Below are 15,570 nucleotides of genomic sequence, written 5' to 3'. Positions count from 1 at the left end.
GCCCACAATGAAGAGAGTGGATATGTTCCATTAAGCTTCCAGGCAGTATAAATAATCCTAGTGGGGTATAAAGGTTTGTGGGTTCCATTCACATTTTCAGAAGTCCAAAAAGACTTCCCACTAGTGTAACTCCACAAGAATAATGATGGCCTAACTACATCTTAAAATTTAAAAAACCAATTTTTGCCTTGGCCAGAAAGAGAAATAGTAAGTAGGATAAAATAGGTGACTTCCTATCTGTCTATAGTCACTGGTGCTAATCATCATTCTGAAGACTTTTCAAATAAGAATGGAAATTAAGGGACCTATCATATCCCCCTCTTACTGGCACATGGTGTGTACAGAGAGCAAAGTGTGTCTCTCATGAGGTAAACAGGTAACGGTATACGTAAAATAAACTGATAGCTCTAACACCAGGGATCACAGGGAAAAACAAACATCATCATGAAAACTAGTGCACCTTTTAACTCACTGCACATCAAAGGTTAGCATCTCTGCACCTCTTTAACAGTATTCTAGATTACAGGAAACGTGGTTTACTCCAGCCAGGAGTAACATTACATTTTTATAATTGGCCCTGATCATTAACATTACCAAATAAAGCTAGAAAGTGGAAACTTTATCTCTCATACATCATCAAGCAGATTAATGTATAAATTAGATAAAAAAGAACACGTCAAATTAGAATAAAGCACAGATTGAAAGAAAGCTGTTAGCAAGTTGAGAGAGAATACCTTCATTTACTAAGAAACAGGAATGGAAAGCAGGAGTAGAGGTGGGGTCAGAGCCAGAGTGATCAGCGTCAGACCGAGCGGAAATGACAGGTGCAGGAACTTGCAGAAGAAAATAGGAGAAATAAAAAAGAGAGAATTGAGGTACAGCAGTTTCTGGAAAAAAGCTCAGTATTAGTGAGGAATGAGAAACAAAGTTGGCAAAATATAGTAAATGCAGAACTGAAAAACGATGTTTTAATCAGACGGATGGTCACTAAGGATTACAGCAGGGGAATGATATATTTTATTGAACAGCAATCACAGTGTAGTTCAAATTCCTCTTAAAATCAAAATACATTTAATATTAGAGTTGAATGATGTATTAACTAATACAAAAACAGTTCTAAAACAACTAAGGCTACAGTGAAAAACGTTAACATATTAAAAATTAGCGAAAATGTAACTCAATTTTAAAAATGTATCACGTAATGAAAAGTTTATGTTGGTCTTCATGTCAATTACATTTCTTCTAATAATTTTCTAATATTACCTATAAATTATTTTTTAATCTCTCAAACCAATATCCACTGAGATCACTTCAATCTTCCACACTCATTTTATAAAAACTCAATTTAAAATAGGCCAATTTATAAAGAATAGATATACTACACCTAACTCTTGTTAGAAGAATCCTAACATAGCTTCATTCTTTGGAGTTCAAGAACTATTTTTTATTATACAAAAGCTTTATATTCTAAGAGTAATTATTGTGAATGTTATAATCCATATAAAATAAATGCACCCCCCCCACACAAAAGTTATGTTACCAGATAAATGTTTCAGCTTAAATTATCATATGAAAAGGCAAAAGGACCGTATGGCACACACATTCTACAACTGGAGGTCAATGTTAAGATTCAGAGGTCACCATTTGGCACTTCCTTCCTATGGAGAAATTACCATATGTCATGCACAAGCATCTTCAAATTAATCCCTCTCCTTTCTTCTGTCACTGCACAGCAATAGGTTTGGGCTCCTGCACAGATTAAGCATTGTCTGCTGAGTGATATGTTTGCTTTTCATGCAGTGAAGTTCTTTTGTAACCACAGGCCAGCTGCAGGAAAACAACTTTTCATAATTCCCACACGAATGCATCATTATGTCAATCAGGCACGTGTGAGGGAAACAGCAGAACTAAAAGAAGTACATGTATAGGAGTACGAAACTGAAAATCCAGCTCCATCAACCTTAAGAAGCATATCTTGCACACAAAAAAGTTTTATCTGGGAGGTTATTTTTTAGTATAACAAACCTGTTTCAGGTCCTTATAAAATTATAATTATTTTATAATGCTATGCTTATAAAAGGAATAGAACTGTTATTAATTGCATATTTCATAAGATCTAATAATGTTCCAAAGTAATCTTGCAAAGAAATCTCCAAAATTTCTATATTTCATTGAATAATTTTATTTTCCACTTTTTCAATCATTTTTAATTATAAATTCAGTTATTACAGCTTATAAAGTATTCACTTCCTCATGCAAAAAGTTGGTAAGCCTTGGTGGTGAGCAGTGAATTTTCAGGTTTTAGTTTTCATGATCCCAAAATTGTTGAGCAAGTTCCTCTGTGGTTTCCAACAGCTGTGACATTTCTGTAATTTCACTTTTTAAAAAAGGGAGAAATTATTATTATCCCAGAACATATTATTAACTCTATCTAATTTTACCCTTAACTCTGAAAGAACACTAGAATGAGAGGGTGAGGAAATTCAATATAAGTAAATAAAGTTTAGGGCTAAATAATCATTACTTCACCTAGGTCAAATAAGTAGTGGGATTAAACGATCATGTTTTCTCTAAGTCACAAGTCTAAGAGAAACTAGAAATGCTACTGGCAAAACTGCTAGCATAGTATGTCTTAATAAAATAGTGTTCAATACAAGTAACTTATTTTTAATGAGAAATAAACAGATTCTGGGTATTAAATTTTTGGAGTCCTGTTTAAATGACGTTTCATAGAGAAAAAGCTATTTGCACTTTAATAAATTCCGTAGGCACTAAAGATCAAGAAAAAAAAAAACTATAATGGAAACCAAGGAATCAGATTTACTATGCTTTAAAAAACTCTACATTACCACCAAAAAATACTTTATTCAGTCTGTCATAACTGAAACTGAAGAAACTATAACTACTTTCATAATTAATTGAGAATATTAAAATTAATGCTGCTAGAGCTTTTAAAATTAGAGCTTTTAAAATATTTTCCAGATATAGAAAAGTCAGCAATAGAAATAAGAAAAAAATTACTGCTTCCAAAATAAAAAAGCTCAAGATTTAATGACCAATAATACAGCTGAAGAAGTTGTGTGTAGAACTGAACACCCAAGATTGACATCATAAAACATAAGCAAGCACTTGATTTCTTTAGACAGAAAAGCTGCCATGTCAACTATCAACGTGCTTCTCTCATTAAGGATTAGTGAAACACCAGGGAAAACCGCTTCAGTGCAGCTTCAAATGGCGACAGAACTGACACACGTTCTATTATTTCATTCCAGGAAAGTTTTTTAAGTAATTTTGCAGCTAAGAGCCTCTTCAACTGCTTCCTCTCACATGAAGAGAAAAGTGAAGGCAAGCAAACCTGTGTGACTACATATGTATGTACACGTGTGCTCCGGCCTCCCGTTACACGGCATGTTCATAAGTACTCAACAAAGCAATTACCTTGGTTTTCTGTTTCTCAACAGGTCTATTTCAGCCTTCATTTGAAATCTGATTTTAAACTCCATTATATATACAGGACAGAATCTTAACGTATTTTAGGTAGCAAGTACTCTCAAGACATTGGTCTAAATCTCCTGAGCCTCCTGGTACTGAACACAAACAGCCCCTTTAATATATTTTTTCAGAAGGAAAAGAAGAAAATCTAGAAAGCACAGAAAATTAAAGGCTGTGCTTAAAGAAGTAAGCATATCAAAGCTTACCACTAAAAACTGAATAAAATCATTTACTGGCGAATCACTTTCTCTAGACTGTCCTATGGCCGTGGTGAAGCTCCGAGGCGAGGGCAGAGGAGGAGGCAGCCGGCGCCCGCTCTGCCAGCCAACGCGGGGCTCAGCAACTTCTGGTTGCTTATAAACTCCCTTCATGCTACGCTCTTATGTCTTAGGTGCGTGGGCATTCCAGCTATCTTTTAAACATAAAGCATGAGGATAAAGCATGAATCAAATATTCTAAGGAAAAAAGGATATTATTAAAGCACTGTAGAGAAGAGCACAAATATCTAAGGGTAGTAGGGAGTACAAAGCTCAGACACTAGAAAGGGTACGGACCTACCATAAAGTGGAACGAATTTAGCAGCCCAAGATGGCATTCTGACAGACAGACAGATACCAAGGCAAAATATGAAACCACTTTTGTAATGCTTTATAACAACCTCTAGATCACCACTGGATTATATAAGAATTGGAAAAAGTTCAGATGTAATGATAATTTTACCTTAGCCTATATATAACTCCAGCCACAGAATTACTAGAATCCAAAATAAATAAATAAGCTAAGGCCAAAACCCAAGAACCATGGGGAGAAAAACATAAAATTATAACATAAACACTAACTTGAATTAAACATATGAAGGCTATTAAATTTTTCTACTTGGACATTTGATTAACACTTAATAAGTGCCTACTATGTGTCTGGTATTGGTCTAAGCATATAAAAACTCACACAGATGAGACAAAGATGCTGCCCTCAGGTACTCAAAGTCTGGTAGGAAAAGCAAACAAGTAACCAACCAATTAAAATACATCATAATTGCACTCCTCTGGATCTCCTCTACTAGACATAAGCTCCTTGATGGCAGACATTTCTTTTTTTCAGCCCTTATAGCCTAAGCACCTAGTTACTGACATATTGACTCTAGAGCATAAAGAGAAGGCATCTACAGATTCATTCACTCAACAAATATTTACTGAGCACCTTCTATGTATCTATCAGCCACTGTTCCAAGCACTCGTTATAAATGAAAAAAAAATGAAGAAATGTCCTTGTCCTTTGAGTTTCAAAAAAGACCAAAGTTGTAAGCCATGTTTTTAAAAAAAGAAAAGGCACTTAAGTTCAAACGAAATTTTAAGGTGTTTTCAGGTCGATCCATTGACCTGATATATTGTACTCTAAGGTTTTTGCTCTAGACCTTGTAAGTGAATGGTTAGAAACTATTGGTTAATTTATCTTAGTGATTCCTAAGACAATTTAACAATGACTACTGCTTACTTCTAAGTTTAGACAACTTAAGTTGAATCCATTTCTGAAAAATAAAATTGAAAATAATGTAACATAACTAGCTTCCATATCTATTACTGAGTAAAGGTGCAACAACTAACAAAGATGTAGTCACAATCAACATAAGCAACAGAGACACAGACCAAAGACCTATGCCATGAGATTACGGAATTGATCAAGAGAAGAACATATGTCAGAATGTGAAAAAGCCTAAAGCTTTGGGCAAATTTAGGACTAGTTGACCAAAAACAAAAATTTAGTTGTTTGACATCTCTGACCACTTTCTCGAGTGACATGCTTTACACACTACAAAATCAAGTATCTAATGAATAAAAACTGTCTCTACCAAAAAAGTACATGACTGTCAGTAAGTTTTAATTACTGGCAAGCAATGAATTAATAAACAAACTATTAGTTAGACAAAATAAACTTGGAAGAAATTATTTTCCAATAAAATATCCTGATATTGATTATGAGGAGGTGTGTTAGCTACACTATCTATATCTTCTTTATTCTCTGACCCAAATGTCTATCAAAGGTCTAATTCCCAGCTAAAGTCTTTATTCCACATAGACTGCAGCTGAACAAGGACTGGCCAACCTATAAGTGACAGTTTATCGAAAGGAGCATATCCACGTTTCCAGCCCAACTTGGAAAATGGTTTGTGAATCCACATGCGTAGCAGTGGGAGTCAGGAAAAGAAACATACGAGGAAAAAGGTTCCAAAGAAAGCCAAGGTAAGAGGAGTCAGAGTAGGAGCTGAGCATATGTAATCCTCTAACTGCTGACGTGCGGTCAGGGAACTCAGAGCTTTTGTCTGTATCTCTTACAGCTTCTTACCCTAAGTTGGTTATTTATGCTCGTGTGTTATCTACGAGATGCATATAAACTACTTGAGAGAATATAAATGACACTACTCTCTCTATCATCCCCAAAAGAGTTATTTGGAGAAAAAAATGCTTTAAAAAATTGTAAAAGAGATAATTATGCCATCTTTTCATTTTGACATTCAAATAGAAAGTGGGTTTCATGATGCCACCCTAGAGTTTTACTCTGTAACTCGGGACAGATCGCTGACCTTCATCTACTTTAAAGACAAGCACCTGTGCTGTTCTAAATGGAAATTCCTAAATCCACTGCTTTAAGTAAATGCTTTAGAAAAAGACTCGATTTTCAGTGTCTTCTTCACCGCTTCAAAACTCGATGCTTTCTAAAGGAGCAACAATAAAGCATTCCCACTTGAAAGTCCTCACACCTGAGCAGGTGAACAAATTCAATACCGTAATGGTGGTCAAGTATATAGCGCATCATGACAGTGTCACAGATCGTACTGCATGGCTGTATCTGCTATAATTACGGGGGGGGGGGGGGGGGGGAGGTTGTAATCCAAGAAGAAATATCGACTGCAAAGAATGATAACGAAGATAATGATCGTGACAACAAATAGTATCTTAACAAGAACAGATTTTAAACGAAGCTTTAAACGAACTAAATGCCAGGGAGCATGCCATGCCACTAATATGTGCTGTATAATCTGAAAGGTATTTTCAATGAATTTAGATCTAGAGCTAAAAGGTGCTGGTTGTGTCCTGATCACACTATCTACTTTAAACATGTCTCATACCTATGTGGGCCTATTTCCATTTCTCTCTGAGATAATGTTCTAAAAATGTTAAAACTAGACAACATAAAGAAATTTTACTTTAAAAGGTAATAGTATATTCAAAACATTTTAAATGTGAAAAGGGAAGAACTTCTACTTCTGGCCAGAATGCACCCAGAAGAAAAATAAAAAAGCAAAATACATGAAACATGTTAACATCATCTGCTAAAGCTGAAGATAAATATATGCAGAAATTCCACTTTGAGTTACACACACACAACAGAAATGCTTATAATGTGCAGTAAGATTCAAATACAAGAATGTTCATAGCAGAATTATTTACGAAAACCAAACACTGTAAATAATGCAAATGTCTACTGACAGGATGAATGGATGAATAAACTGTGGTGTATTCATTCAACAGAGTACGATGAGCAATAAAAACAAACAATGAAAATGAAGCCACAGTCTAATGCAACAATATTGATAAATCTCTCAAGAGAAGCCAAACACAAAAGAATACATCCTCTATGACTGACTGAATTCACAAAACATTCAAAACATGGGCAAGGCTAAACTGCAGTGTTTAGGGATTTAAACCTAGGGGGCACAACTACAAAAAAAAGAAAGTGATTCCTGAAAGTCAGGATGGCTGCCTTTGGAAGGGGGAGGTATGGCTGGGAGGGAACATCGCAGGCGGCTTCTGGAGCTCTGGCCATGCTGTTTATTCAAGGACATGGTTACAAAAGCGGTTGGCTTGTAAAAATCACTGAGCTACAGATCTGTTTTGTGCATTTTTCTGCATCTATATTACATTTCACATATAGTATACAAGTATAAAAAAAAGTTATATAACCAAAAATATTAACTTTCATTTAAGTTAATATAAACTATAAAGTGATTATATAAGTTTAATGCAACAACTGATAAAGGAGAGGGGTGACCAACCACATGGAGCTGGAATGAAGGATGGGAGTGGTGAGGAGATTGTGAGAGCTTGTCTTGCATAATGAGAAGCCAACAGACAGTGCCTAAAACTGGAAATCAAGCTACCACGTAAGGAGATGAAAATACATACCAAATAATCAGCTAAAAAAGAGAAGATGTGCCAGAGATGGGGAAAACTGTAGCTATGAAGTTGGAGGCCTACTGTTTACCTAGCAAATCTTGTAGAACTACCCACTGGTTCTTTAAAACGTTAAAATTGTATAATTTTAAATCTAAAAAAAACCCTAAGCAAAAAAGAATACCCTAAAATGCCATCATTTACAGGCAGAGCCTTCATCCTTTGTCCCTTGCTTACTGCTTCACCTCTACCACATTCTGTGAGTCACGACTGTCAGCTGGAAGGAAAGCTCTCTAAGTGGAAGTGACCCTCCCCACCCCCAACTCTCTGGTGAGCTCATTTATCAGCCTTAAAATGAGTATAAAAGATAATAAAGAGAAACTCAACCTTTCTTTTCTATCCCCTAATGAAAAACAAAGCTATAGACAAAAGTTAAAATCTAATGATTTAAATGAAAAGAAAGGATTTCTGCTTGTGGTTACAATGCATGAACTACAGGCAAATGGTAGAAGAGCTAAAGTATGGAAATATGAATTTAAAGGTTTCTAAATGTAGTTAAACAATAGGTATAACTTTTAAGCTCAAGATACAATTAAGGCACTAGTGTGTCAAGTTAAGGTGCCCCTAATGCATAAAAATTGGGCCAAAGGCAGTACAATAAAATTATGTGAAATATGCTCATTTATCAACTTCTAAATAAATCTGATTTATTTTTAACTGACATCTTAATTATCTACATTTACATCTGGAATATAACAACTTTTCTCTCTTTTAACAATCTGAGACAAACAAAATGTTATGATTATACATTAGCAGTGCCTCCGCAGTTGCTAGAGCTGAGATGTCATGTCAATTACTTAATAAGATTTAATTTTACCTTGTTTAATTTGTCCTTGCACAATATTTCTGGAAGTTGGAGGGGAACCCCGTGCCTTAGAAAGGTCTGGGGTGCTTGGTCTAGGTGGCCTTTAAAAAGAAGAAAATACATGTGTATATGTATTCATATTTTCATATTTCCAGAACCATTTAAAATATTACAATTTCTAATTCCAAATGAATTACAAAAGCAACACATACAGACATTTTCAATTTATTGCTCCAAGAAGATGGGAATTTTTTGTTTGTTTTGTACCTGTTAATATTTCCCATTTCAAATTTTAATATGATAAATTAAATAATTAGCAAATAGCAAGTAAGAATTTCAAATCTACAATTTATGTTTTATTCCAGTTTAAGAAATATTTATGATCACTGTAACATACTATAACTGACAGATAAATATCATAATTAGTACTTCTTTGTTCAATATTAGCACGCTGAGATTACAGCCCATCCTATATCATTGGTCTAAATGAATTTATGGAACAATACATTGAGTTTAAAAGAATTCAGCCCTAAAATCTGAAAAAGGTAATACGGCATTAAGAAATCTCCCACACTAGAGGCACTGTCGCATTTTGAATTCTGGCTCTACCACTTACTACTTACTGTGTGACCTTGGACACGTTACCTTTCTGTGTCTCATTTTCTTATCTGTAACAAAATATAATAAAAGTACCTACCTTATAGGGTTAAAAGCCGTATTGAGAGAGTATCTATAAAGTACTTACAACAGAGCCAGACACAAGATAAGTGCTACTTAAGCATTTGTTAGACTCAAAAAAAAAATTCTTAATATGGCCAACTTGCACTACAGTATAATAAAACCACAGTTTAAAAAGTAGCCCTTGTGACTTCTGGGAGACAGGAAATAGTAATTCAGGTTAAGCCTTCTAGAAATAGTAAAACAGTACTCTCTTGCACTTAAAAAAGTTGTTTTCTCTTTTTCCACTGAAAAATTCTGACACTACTTTTCACAGTGTTCTAAAAACAATCACCCAACATGTATTCTTCATTATATATGGGTCACAATGAAGAGAAGCATTTAACCAAATATACATTTTGAATTAAATGTTGGTTCAAACTTTAAGTAGATACAATTCTAAGATTATATTTGCTGAAATGCTAGTCTATATTTCATTTATTAAAGCTGAACTGTAACCTACTCCCTCATTCCAAATTCTTAAAAAATAGTATGTCTGAGTATAGATACAACTATTTATTTTTATCATGTTTTAAATCATGCATATTATGTTTTAAAATTTAAAGGGGAAACACTGAGATGACACAAAAATGCTAAGGAGGGTAGAACTAAAAAAAAGGCGATAAACAGTGACAAAAATAAAACAGGTTTCTCTCTTTTGAAACATAAGAGTGAAATCAAGCTCTCATGGTCACACCTGGTAGGGCCTTTCTTCATATGATCACCAATAAAAGTTGCATTGGTCATACTCATTAAGGTATTTGCCAAAGAGATGACGGACAGGAGATGCTGAGTGGTGACGGCCCGAGACACTCCGTAAGTGCCCTTTCCTACTCCCTCAGTTGCTGGAAGCTTCCTTTCTTCTTCTGCTTTCCCGTGTGACAGTTTACAGGCAGCCCGATTATAACCGGGAAGCATCAGTGACATATGCCCTCCTCTCGATAAGAGACCGAACGACACTGGGCAGTGGGGTTTCAGCATTCCAAGGCGATCGAGACAGACTTCATCCAGGACTTCATTCAAGCCCCAGGCATGCAGGCAGGACATGAACAGCTTGGCGGTGTCCATAGTTAAGTTATATTCTAGGAGGGTCAGCGGCTTCGCTTTGCTGGCGCGGTACTCAGGGTCGCTTTCTTCCCTCCTCTGCCTCATCGTCTCCTCGCCCTCCTCGTCATCGTCTAGGAGGTGCTCCTTTATGTTCTCTTTGATAGTTTCTTTCACTTGTTGGAAGAGAACGGCTGCTCGTTTTCCAGTCAGAAAAGAGCCCCCTTTGTCTGACCTGCCAGATGCTTTCTGCAGGTTCTCTGGGGAAATAAGCGCGGTGCTCGGCCTAGAGGCTTCTTCAGTCAGGAGCTGAATAATCAGCGCTTCCACATCGAAGAAAAGCACGTGTATGTCCGGGTCAGTCAGGTTCGTCTTTATTGCTTGAACCATCAGGGAGTTATGGGAATATTTAGGTAAGTTTCCCTGCAATAAATATTTTTAAAAGATGGTTATCATTAAAAGTGTTTAATTTCATACATTCATTGATGAACAATAAATGGTCAAAGGAATTTAAACATTTATTAAGCTCTCTCTTTAAGTACCTGTCTCATTAAAAGTAACTCACTAACTCTGCCAATCAGCATCATGCAAAGGATATGAACTTATACAATCAGAACTTTAGGCTGAAATAATTATAAAATAGATTCATTTTAAAGAAAGGAGAAAGTAAAAGTTTATTATTGAAGCCAGGAGTCTTTTTACTCATAGAACAGATTAAAATTTGTTTCAGTAACTCATATGTAAATTCGGTCTCTGAGAATGAACTACTGTCCCACCTGAGAGAGTAATGCATTTGTCACAGCCTCTCATACTTTTAAGTTGCTGCACCATCAAATCCCTCTTTTTCTACTTCACCCTCCATCTCTCCCTGTTCATAGATTCCTTGCCCTCAACAGAAAACATGTTCAAGTCTACTTAGAGTCTACAAAACAGTCTTAACCTTTGACCATGCGCCCTCTTCTATATATTTCTCTCTGTCCACTGCCCCTTTCAGCCAAACTTAGAAAGTAGCAGACTAATCCAAAGAAAACTTTTCAATTTCTCTCCTTCTTAAACTCTTTGTAGTATCTGACATTGTTTTTGGTGAAAGACAGACAGGCAACATATAAATGAAAAGCATAAAAAGCCACCTCTTCTAAATTCCCAGAGAACACCTTCCTGGTGAGCCTTCTAATTCTGGCCCTCCCCAGCCAGCTGCTGAAAACGCCTTCTTCCTCCCGCAACAGAACTGCCACCCATACGTAGGCGGCTCCCTAAATCCCACAATCAGCCACACCAGTCTCCTGAAGGTTCAATCCTATATTTCCAACACTTGTATTTAGATGTCCCCAGTAGCTTATATTTCATATGTCCTAATCTCCACCTTCCCACTAAACCTGCTGTACCTGTCATATCATCAGTTGAGAATCATTCCTCTTCTATTCTATCCTCTTTCACTGTCACCACATTCAGACCTATCATCTCTCCCCTAAACAGGTTTCACTGTCCCTAGTCTCTCCTTACTCCCACCCAACATCCACAGAGCCACAGACTTCTTTCTGAAACACAAATCTAATCAAGTCACTCTTCTGCCAAAGAACTGCCTTTATCATGGGTTATTAAGAGAAATAGAAAGTATGAAATTATTAAAAATGAAATCAAAATATAAGTGACTATATGTGATCTCAAGGTAAAAACAAATTTTCCAAACATAGTTAAACTTAAAATTCACTACTATAAAAACAAAGGCAACTAAGAAATTGGAATAAAATGTGCCAGAAATAGGAGTGATGAAGTTATAATCTACATAACTATTAATTAAAACCAATAAGGAAAATAAAAGGAGAAAATCCATAAATGTCAAGAACAATTCACAATAAAAGAAACATAAATAGTCTATAAATTTAGGGAAAAACCTGCTCAAACTAGTTGTCAAGGAATAAAGGTTAAAATAACCGTAAGATACCATTTACAAAATCAGCAAACAGTATACACTAAAAAATACTCAGCCCAGAGTACAATGAAAGTTGAAGCCACATACGATAGGCCTGACTTTAAATAGCAGCCTTTTGGCCGAGTAATTTGGCAAAATATATTGTGAGCCCTTAAGATTGTTTGATCCACTACATTTATTTCTAGAACCCCACCCTAAATAGTCAGAAATGCAGACAAGAATTTATGTACAAAGATGTTCAGTGAGACAGTATTCATTATTTTAAATTGAAAACACCTTATATAATCTAACAATAAGAAAAGACGTAAACAGTTTAAGCATAACCATATAATAAAATAAGCATTGCAATCACTACAAATCATACTTTCTGGGCACATTTAACCACATGGCAAAATGCCAATAGTCCAATTTTAAGTGAGATAAAAATTACACATGTGTGCACACATACACACACGCAGAGTGTGGTTCTGATTTCATTTATTTAATGCTTAAGTACATATATGAACATGGTGAGAAACACTGGAAAGAAATAGATGAAAGCATTAGTATTAATTACGTTTTGTAATGAAATTTAAAAAGATTTTCATTTTCTTCATATTTATTATACATAATCAATATATATTATTTTCATAATTAGAAAGTAAAGCTCTAGGATAAAATGGAAAATTCTTCAGCACAACATTCAGACCCATTACAGTTCGATACCAAATACTTTTCCAGCTTTAACAAACAAGCTCTAGCACCACAACCATAGTTCCTCACCCATAAGCTCTTTTATTTATTCCTTTACCCAAAATATTCTTCTTGGCTCTACTCCAGTCCCTTCTCTTCCATCAAGACCCTAATTCTCCCAATGAAAGTTGGTCCACAATGAATCCAGCCCCAATAACATTTTATGTCTACTATACATCATGAATTTGTATGTCTTGGCCATATTTACATGATTAGTTAATTTATGTTATTTACATTTTCATGTACTGTATGGGTACCAGCTATGCTTTACTCATCTTGTGCAACCCTAAGTCTATCAGAGTACTTGGCAGAATGAACAAAGATTATAAAAAATCTTTATAAAAGTATTTTTAATTGTTAATCAATTCTTCTATCATAAAATTACAACAAAATCCCCTTAACTGATGTCTTTTCTTTCTCAATTCTCCTTCCATCTGTGTTTCTTTCTAGTTTACAAGGTTTCAATTGCATTTTATAACCCAAGGCTAAAAATTTTGCAAAGCAAAGGCTTCTTTGCAAGGCATAAAACATCCTCCAAAATATACTGCTGCGTACTCCTCCAAATTTATCCCTAACCACAACCCCTATATCTTCTACTGCAACCAAATTCCACCAATTTCCAAACCAGGCAGTTGCAGGCATTTGTACCTTTGCATCCCCTAGAACAGCATGATGCTCCTTTCTCAATCTCCCTACTGCCACTCACGTCATACTTCTACCCATCCTTCAAGAAGTATCTCAAGTGATTGCTCTTCCAAGAATTATTTCCAGAATTGTCACTAATTCTGCCTCCTTTGTATAAGTCTCTGCTCTGAATTCAATGATGTTTAAAGGAAGGTAGAAAATAAATACTATTTCCATACAATGCCTAAAGAACCTTAGGTATATAAGTAATGGATAAACTTACAATACATAAAACACAAAGTTAAAAAAAGTCAAGACTTCCTGAATTTCATTCCTATATTGAATTCACTCATAATGTATTCACCTATGTTTGTGCAAGACACTGGGGATACAAAGATAAATAAGAAGGTTTTTCTAGTCATGGAACTCAGAACTAACAGTTAAATAGAGACATGTAAAGAAGTTACTACAATGTGGTATGAATGGTGCTATAAATAAAGGGGACTAGCAAGATAAGATAAAGGACACATGGCAAAGTGCCAGCTCCACTTTGGCCGACCAGAGAGAGCCTCACGGAAGGGGTAACTTGTGCCACAAAAGGGTGCTCCTGGCAGACAGGGTGCGGATGTGAAAAGGGTGAAGGCAGGAACATTACAGGACGGGTGCTCATGAAACCCTATGTGACCGCGATGAATGCTGCGGATGGTGCGTGGGGAGCGTGAAGGCCGCCCACACAGAGCGTCAGGCTCCCCCGCAGGCTCAGGGCCACTAAAGCGGAGCTCCTCTCTGAATCATCAGAGGTGCTTCTTAAAACAAAGGTTCCTGGGCCTGGCAGCTGACCTGGATCTTCATCTCTGGGATGGGTCAGAACCTAATGCTTACCCCAGATGACTCTATGCTGCAAAGTTTGAGACCTACTGTCTAAAGACTTTGATGAGGTGACTAACATGATCAAATTTAATTTTATAAATGTTAATCCACCAGCAATGTTGGCTGAAAAGAAGCAATATCAGAGTCTTGAATATGAATTGGGAAGAAACAGAAGCCATCCAGATGAGGGAAGATAAAAGCACGCAAGGATACTGAAAACGTAGAAGACGGGATAGATGGAAGAATGTGTACATTACCCTTTTATTTCTCACAGCATTGTGCTTTAAAATTGCTTTTTCAAACACTGCATATGTAATGTCAGATATTATACTTAATACTTTGTACCTACTGACACTAATTTGACCGAATGATAGATAAAATTATATATTTATAATAACAATATTATATCCAATATAACATTATTGATGTGAAAATTGTGATTAATAATGATAGCTACCACATACTAAACTGCTGCTATGGTGCACGCATTAAGCGAGGCATCAGGGTTGGTTACGTCACAGCAAAAGGTAAACTATCACCCTATATCAATACTAGGTAGACAGATGTGACACTAGGTATGAGGGAATAGGTAATAACAATATTAGATAAAAAAAGAGCCTTGAGTACTTTAGCAGATACTGTCTTTCCAGGAAAGATCGACAAAGCTGTTTTTGGAGAAAGAGAGACCAAAGAACATATAATCAAACATGTTTGGTAAAGAAACTACTGAAGCAGCCAGTGGCTTGAAGAAAAAAGAAGGCAGGAGAGAGGACACGAGGTCGACTTTCAAGCGCTCTCCTCTGATGTCAACCACATATGTGCCCCTTTCAGCACCCTCAGATCTGCCCAGATTTCTGTCTCTGGCGGGAGGTGTGCCAACAGACAGCCCATGTGCTTGGGCAACTGAAAGGCTATCTGGTGTCTAGCACCATGCTATCTGGATGTGACTGTGTGACTCCTTATCACACCGCTCATACCCTGCTGCTGATTGTGTCACTACAGCAAAAGCTGCACTAACAGCAACCCACAGTCAGAAAGAGGGTAAAAAAAAAAAAGGAAAAAGCACAACAATAAAAGCAGACGAGAAGAGAATGGGGGAGACTAAAGGAAAGGAGGAGAAG

The 15,570-nt window shown here is 36.1% G+C and overlaps 1 protein-coding gene across 1 annotated transcript in view; it reads right to left on the bottom strand.

Annotated features, from left to right (window-relative positions):
- The window catches only part of WDR7 (WD repeat domain 7), a 273,398-nt gene that overhangs the window by 191,195 nt on the left and 66,633 nt on the right, over nt 1-15,570 (bottom strand). Inside the window, exons 15-17 of the mRNA XM_016223510.2 lie at nt 9,944-10,713; nt 8,542-8,630; nt 735-833 (exon numbers count right to left, since the gene is read on the bottom strand). Of these exons, the coding sequence (XP_016078996.1) occupies nt 735-833; nt 8,542-8,630; nt 9,944-10,713 (958 nt within the window). The remainder of the gene's footprint in view (nt 1-734; nt 834-8,541; nt 8,631-9,943; nt 10,714-15,570) is intronic.

The sequence above is a fragment of the Miniopterus natalensis genome, chromosome 7, assembly GCF_054644295.1.
Source record: "Miniopterus natalensis isolate mMinNat1 chromosome 7, mMinNat1.hap1, whole genome shotgun sequence".
Classification (NCBI taxonomy): Eukaryota; Metazoa; Chordata; class Mammalia; order Chiroptera; family Miniopteridae; genus Miniopterus; species Miniopterus natalensis.
This window is presented reverse-complemented; position numbering and strand designations above follow the sequence as displayed.